This window comes from Myotis brandtii, unplaced genomic scaffold, assembly GCF_000412655.1.
Source record: "Myotis brandtii unplaced genomic scaffold, ASM41265v1 scaffold1056, whole genome shotgun sequence".
Taxonomy (NCBI): Eukaryota; Metazoa; Chordata; class Mammalia; order Chiroptera; family Vespertilionidae; genus Myotis; species Myotis brandtii.
This window is the reverse complement of record NW_005353564.1, coordinates 190890-198654: the sequence shown is the minus strand read 5'-3', so window position 1 is coordinate 198654 and position 7765 is coordinate 190890. Positions and strand designations below refer to the sequence as shown.

The 7765-nt window shown below is 38.2% G+C and overlaps 1 protein-coding gene across 1 annotated transcript; it reads right to left on the bottom strand.

Moving 5' to 3' along the window:
• Window positions 1–3689: 3689 nt before the first annotated feature.
• Window positions 3690–4658, bottom strand: LOC102245454 (olfactory receptor 11H6). Its single transcript, XM_005856947.1, has one exon. It carries the CDS (start codon window positions 4656–4658, stop codon window positions 3690–3692), a length of 969 nt encoding a protein of 322 aa, XP_005857009.1.
• Window positions 4659–7765: the final 3107 nt, after the last annotated feature.

Below are 7765 nucleotides of genomic sequence, written 5' to 3'. Positions count from 1 at the left end.
GGCAGGAAGCTTGGCTTCCTCCATCGCCTGGGGGCAACTCAAGCCTCCTGCTTGCTCCAGCTCTGTGGCCACCAGCATCTTTGTGACGGAGTGAGGGAGTGATGGAGTGAGGGAGTGATGGTTAATTCGCATATTACTCTTTTATTAGATAGCATATTTTTTTATTGATTTCAGAAAGAAGAAGGGAGAGAGAGATAGAAACATCAATTATGAGAGAGATTCATTGATCAGTTGCCTCCTGCATGCCCCCCTACTGGAAATTGAGGCTGCAGTCCAGGCATGTGCCCTGACTGGGAATTGAACTGTGAACTCCTGGTTTTTGGATTGATGCTCAACCACTGAACCACATCAGCTGGGCAAAACCCATTTATTTTTTAGGAGCATGTTATTTAACCTCTATGTGTTTGTGTGTTTTTCAGTTGGTTTTTTTTTATTGTAACTGATGTCTAGTTTCTTACTATCGTGGTTGGAGAAGATGCTTGATATGATTTCAGTCTTCTTACATTTATTGAGACTTGTTTTGTTGTCCAACATATGGTCTATACCCTGGAAAATATGCCATTTGTAATTGAAAAATGTATATTTTGCTGCTTTTGGTTGAAATGCTCTAAAAATTAATTAAATCCATTTGGTCTAGTATGTCATTTAAAGACACTGTTTTCTTCTTGATTTTCTGTCTGGAAGATGCCAATGGGGTAGATCTGCTACTATGACTGTATTCCTGTTGATCTCTTCTTTTATGTCCATCAAGATTTGCTTTATAGCACAGTCAGTGGTTGAGTGTCAACCGTGAACCAAGAGGTCACAAGTTCATTGGTTGTTCTCTTCCCACCCACCTTCCTGCTGAGGTTCAACAGTCTGCTCATGCTCCTTCCTGTATTTTCTTAATTACAAAATAAGTTTGGAAACAATTATGTAAGTTTTCATTTTGGAAAAATAAAATTAAACAGCATTATAGTGTTAGCATTAACTCATTTTCCAACTCATCAAATATATTTTAAAACATGATTTTTAATATTTGTATGTTATTCTATAATTTGGACATATGATAATTCACTTAACTACTCTCCAATTACTGAACATTTGGATAGGTATAATTCTGATATTATTACTTTATTTTCATTAAATTTATAAATTTATTTGGGAAGAAATGACAGATTTACAGCATTTACTTATTACATTCAGAAACATGGTAGATATCTCCATTTATTCATATTTTTGTTTTACTGTTTCAAGATACTCGCAGTTTTCTTCTCATACATCACTCCTCTTTGGTGAATTTATTTAGAGGTGTATTACATTTTCAATCTATAATAATAAAAACGTAATATGCTAATTAGACCAGATGTCCTTCTGGAGGAAGCCGGGGCTGCAAGGGAAGCCCGGGTCCCAGGTGCTGGAGGGAAGCCAGTGCCAGCAGTCGGGGGAAGGAAGGCCTACTCTTGCACAAATTTCATGCATCAGGCCTCTAGTGTTATTATAAATGGCCTTTTACTTCCATTATATTTTCTTCCTGTTTATTATCTTTTATATACTTACTTTGCATCTGGCCATCATTTTAAATTTTCTTATTGATTTTAATAACTTTTTGAAATTATTTTTATGAGAATTCACATCCAATATTTATTGGTCTTTGGTTAAAAAAAAATAAGTACTAGGATGAGAGAAAATTCTGAGTTTCAATTCAAGAGGTAATTGATGTGCTGTGTTTAATCCCTAGCTTCTTCTCCCTCTTTCTTTTAGGAGAGTTGGGGGGTTAAATACTTACCTTCTCCCTTCATTCAATATCTCTAAGAAAGAATGTGGGAAGGCTGCCTATGGCTCACTTCTTCTCTCCTCTACCAAGGGATATTGGATAAGACTCTGCAAGTTGTTCCCGGCATCAGGGAATCTGTTCAGTAGGAGTTGCGACTGTCCCCTAACCTGTGCCCTGGGAGCAGAAATGTGCACTCTGATGTGTGTGCAGGTCCTTCCTGAGGAAGGGGTGCATAAGGGCACTTCTGAACAAGACTTGCAGCTGAGGGGCTGCTTTGTTATTTTTTAAAATATATTTTTATTGTTTTCAGAAAGGAAGGGAGAGGGAGAGATAGAAACATCAATAATAAGAGAGAATCATTGATTGGCTGCCTCCTGCACACCCCGTACTGGGGATCAAGCCTGCAACCCGGGCATGTATCCTTAACAGGAATCGAACTTAGGACTCTTCAGTCCGTAGGCTGACACTCTATCCACTGAGCCAAACCAACTAGGGCTGCTTTGTTATTTTTGTGATTTACATAAAGAGTTCATAGACTAGCTTTGGCCATGCACCCAAGTTTTAAAATAAGTCATGCTATCATCCCACATAGAGCCTGACTTTCATCTTTGTATAGCTAAAATTAAGATAGACTGGTGAATTTGGTCTTTTTGTGCTCCTAAGAACTGGGCACAATTTCACTAGTAAATGAATCTGTGTCCCTCAGAGTAGGACTTACTAACTAAGATGCAATATGATGATTCCAGGCCACTTTGAAAATTAACTGGCAAGTAATATACCTCATTTCAGACATTGGCAATACTATCTTATTTCTATTCTCAGACTCACACACACTATCCTCTCTGCATGGTTAATGTTCATTCTAATAAAAATAGGGAGAAAGCACTTTAAAAATTATGAAGCACTTAATATATGAATATTGTTTTATAATCTTGTTTCCAGGTCTCACCTCTATTTTGTTTCAGTACATTTATTCTTTTACACTGAGTGGTGGTACTAAGATAAAGAAGGAATACATCAAGTTATAAGAACCTAAAAAAGTAACTAGTTGGAGAAAACTATTTTCATAAGCTCCTGCTCAAGAACTAGTTTTCCTGAGAAGAAATTTTTTGAAAAGTCCATTTGAGGAAGAATTTCAAAGGGTCTGCAGATAAACAAAATTATTCTGAATAAGAAAAGGCAAAGAATTCTGGCTACTCTTGTGGGTGGTGAGAAGAGGATGGGGAAGATAGGAAAAGGCAGCATCAGGTATACTATGAGAGATTGATGGGGTGTTCATCATGGTGGCCCTTCCTCTGACTTTCCCTAACCCCAACCTGCAGTCAGGCTAATAAACTCACACAGAGCTGGAATGAGTTTGGGTTTTAGATAAAATGTTGGAGGGTATGAGTCTCACATCCAGATTGATGTGATCGAACAAGACAGCAGGTAGATTCAGGAGTGGGAGGAGGAGCACATACTAACATGTTTGTATGGTGCATGTGTGTGCATGTACGTGTGTGTGTGTGTGTGTGTGTGTGTGTGTGTGTGTGTGTGGTGTGTATAAGTAGATAGTGATGAGGACTCTGGGCATTTAATCACTATGAAACTGGGGGATGGAGACAAATTTACTGAAATCTGCAAAAGATAGTGATGGACCAGTTGACCTTTGGCTTGTATATGTTTTTTTTCTTCAAAAATGCCCCAGAATATCTGGCATTTTTCTGTTTCCATATGACATATACAGGAATATTAACACAGTGAAGCCTAGTACAAATAAATGATTTATGACAGGTCTGGTAAGATCTTATTTATTACTTGCTTCATTAAAACCCATCTCTAAATACTAGTATATTCCAGGAAATATAGGCAACATATTTGTTTCTCAAATTTACTCAAGACTATTAACCTCCTATAATTTTATATCACCATATGTACTGCACATATATCGATTCTAGTTCTTGAGAGGCTGTCTTTGACCAAATCTCACAATCCTCAGCAGTTTTCTCAGGGCCTTCTTTATTTCCTTATTCCGGAGGCTATAGATCAAGGGATTGAAAAATGGAGTTAACACAGAGTAAAATAAAGTCACAATTTTCTGAATCCCTGCTGGATTGCCTGCTGTTGGGCTCACGTACATCACCATGATAGAGCCATAGAACAGGGACACCACGGCCAGGTGGGAGCCACAGGTGGAGAAGGCCTTCTGCCGGCCTTCTGCTGAGGGAACCTTCAGCACAGCTATGATCACGAGGGCGTAGGAGCCGGTAATGAAGAGGAAGGTGGAGAAAATCAGGACCGAGTTAAAGACGGCACAGGTGATCTCAGTGGCAGGAGCTGGCACACAGGACAACTTCATAAGGGGTCCTGGGTCACATAAAAAATGATCAATAATGTTGGGGCCACAAAAAGGAAGCTGGGAGATGAGATAAACTGGGAGGAGAAAACAGGAGAAGCCACACACCCAGCAGCAGGCTGCCATTCTGATGCAGCGTGGAACTGTCATGACAGTGGGGTAGTGCAGGGGCCTGCAGATGGCAAGGTACCTGTCAAAGGCCATGGCAGACAAGAAGAAGGTCTCAGTGGTGCCCATAGAAAAGAAGAAGTAGAACTGTAGGAAGCAGCCAGAGAAGGAGATGGTGCTGGTCTCAGAGAGAAAGTTAGCTAGCATATTGGGGACAGTAGAAGTGACATACCAGATCTCCAGGAATGAAAAATTGGCCAGCAGGATGTACATGGGTGTGTGGAGATGGTGGTCCCACAACACTGAACAGATAATGCAAAGGTTTCCAATGAGTGTTAGGGCATAGATCACAGAGAAGAGTGAGAAGAGGAGGACCTGGATCTCCCAAGTACAAGGGAATCCAAGAAGAATGAACACACTCACAGGGTCAGAGTGATTATTCCTTCCCAGGTCTTTCATTTTTTCTCTCCTAAAATTGCAATAACAAAACATTGCCATGTTACAAATTACTCTACAGAAATTTTCTCATTAAGATGTTCTCTGCATTTCTTTACAATTCAGTCAGCACCATAGTTTTAGATTGCTTAAAGGTTTTTCAGCATTCTTTGTTCTAATGTGGTGCCAGTAGTGGGAGAAAATAAAAAACTTGGGGGTGGGTGGGTGCTTATTACAGCCTTACCATTGTGATCACCATGCCCATAATGGTCCATTAAACACCCACCTTTGTTTGGTATCCTCAATACTACATAAAATAAGGTAGATGCTCTCTTGCCATTCAGAGGCTTTTAAACTAATTCAGAAACATCAGTCTGGGCCCACCATAGGGAGGTTCAAACAATTGTACAGTTTAAGCTCTGTGTTAATAGAAGAAAATATTGCAAGAATGAATAGCCATAAAGAAGAGTTTGTTTACAATTGTAATTTTTAATGCTATCACATGCATAGTTTCTTATAGGGTTTCTTTCTATGTAGTATTAAGAATGTTGGAAAGAGATAAGGAAATCACTTTTAATCAATGATTGTTTACAGTAAGGTCAATTCCAACATTTGTGTGCCCTCTTATTTGGAAAAATTCCATGAAAGAAATTCCACAATTTGCATTCCCATTGTTAATTTCTCTCAGTGTTTAGTGACATATACACAATTCTATAAAATACTCTTTACTTTTACATTGGTCCTCTTTGCAATTAAAACCTTGTTGCTGAAGAAAGGAGTAAGCTCCATGCACTGTCCCCTTAAATAAACATTTTACATGAAATTGGTGTGAATGAATGAGGTCCAGACTACAAACCAACATGGTTCTTTTTTAACTGAAATTCACCTTAACTACAGTACACAGGCTTCAGTCCTCAGTTGAAATTTATCAGATACTCGTAAAATACCTCGTGACAATATCTACATTTTGCCACATAGAGCAAACAAAATAAAACTACAGTGTTACATCATTAAAAGCACTCTGGGATTTGAATTACATTACTGTCCATGGACTACTCATTCTCATTTCTCTCGCTCTCACACACACATATACACATTCTCATTTCTCTCTCTCTCACACACACATATACACATATACACATATACATATGTACATATATGTATATACTAGTATATGCACATACTCTATAATATATATATATACTATTTATATATTATACACACACACACATTATCTGAGGCTCCTATGTTAGAGTTCCTCCTGGTTTACCTGACCTATAAATGTGTTTTGTAGGACCTAATCCCTGATATTTTCCTTCTCCTACTATGCTCTCCCTGTATGTGATCTGTCATCTAGCCCTTGACATAAAAACCATCCATGCGGGATGAAGCCGAATTTTGTCTCCCTACCTATGAAGTCTCTTCTACAACCTGAATTTATCCACCAAATTTCTTACTCAACATCTCTGTTTGGAATATAACATAACTAAAACACAATATGCCCATTTCTAAACTTTTGATTCTTCCAACCTCAAACTGATTGATTCTTACTGCTTTGCCACATCATTACATGGCACCTCCATTTGCTCAGGCCACAAACTTTGGCTACGTCTTTACCACCGCTCCCAGTACCCTACATCAGCACCATAAACAAACCCACTAGGCTTCATGTTCAAAACATTCAGAATCTGAATAGTTTTTAGCAGTCCCATCAGCTTTCACCATGAAATCCTCAAACTACTGCCAACACCTCTTAAGTTACCTATTTCCATACTTACATATTTAGAGACTATTACCTGCATAGTACCTAGATGGATAATTTAAAAAATCTGATGTCAATTACTTGCTTTCAATCTTTTAAACACACTTAGGATAAGTCCCAAATTCCTTACCCAGTCCGTACAGACAATAAGTCCTTCCTCCATGCCCTCATTTCTTACCACTTTTCCTTCTTCAGCCGCTGATACTTGACTGTGCTAAGTGTGGCCCATTCCAATGCCTGTAGTGTCTCTCTCTTCCTCACTAATATTCACATGCCTTACTTGGCCTTATTCCGATTCTGGTAAAAATCAGGACTCAGAGAGGCCCTCCCTAGTTTAGCCCATCTTTGCTACCCTGTTTTCCAATCCTGCTTTAGTTTTCTTCAAAGCACCTATCACTACATGGCATTGTATTATATACTTAGTATGTATTTTTGGTCTCAATCACCTGGAAATAAGAGGAGAGGAACATTTTTTGCTCATTGAATTATTCCCAGAATCTAGGACAGTGTCTGGTATATTACAGGTATTTATTAAATATTTGTTTTCTTAATCAATGAACATGCCCTATATGCTTGTTCTCAGGGGAAAAAAGGAAAAAAAAAGCATTGTATTATATACTTAGTATGTATTTTTGGTCTCAATCACCTGGAAATAAGAGGAGAGGAACATTTTTTGCTCATTGAATTATTCCCAGAATCTAGGACAGTGTCTGGTATATTACAGGTATTTATTAAATATTTGTTTTCTTAATCAATGAACATGCCCTATATGCTTCTTCTCAGGGGAAAAAAGGAAAAAAAAATACAAAGATTGAAATCTCCAGTTTGCTAACAAAAACAAACAAGCAACTCCCTCTCCTCAAACAAAAATAAGTAAAAAGAAAAGCAAGGTAACAAGGACTTTGCTAGGGGCTACACCTCAGTCTAAGTAAACAGGAGGATATCCATGACAGGAGCCTACTTCAGGCAATGCCATCCAAGCTACCTCTCTCTCTGAATCACTTCATCTTTCTTTGTGTCCCCTTTATCCACTCTACTTTGTGCTCCATGCTTTCTTACTGTTGCTACATTATAATCATGCTCTAATGGTGTGTATGTGTGTTATGTATACACACTGCTTTTTGCTGTCTTCTGTCTGTATCTATAACTGGTTGTCCATATCTTTAAATATTCTTATTAAATGCTTTTATAATCTTTTCCTCTTATTTTAAATAGGTAAGTGAACTGTTTTAGATTGCTCCCTCTTAAAGAACATGTGGGTATAGTCTGTAACTGACATTTATTTCCCATGTAGCTAGCCAATGTGCTTTAATAGAAAAATGTTCTCTTATTGCCTAGTATTTTCTTCTGCCCCATATTCAGAGTTAGG

Excerpts from the sequence above, each read along its gene's own strand:
- LOC102245454 (XM_005856947.1), bottom strand. The coding sequence starts at position 4,658 with ATGAAAGACCTGGGAAGGAATAATCACTCTGACCCTGTGAGTGTGTTC.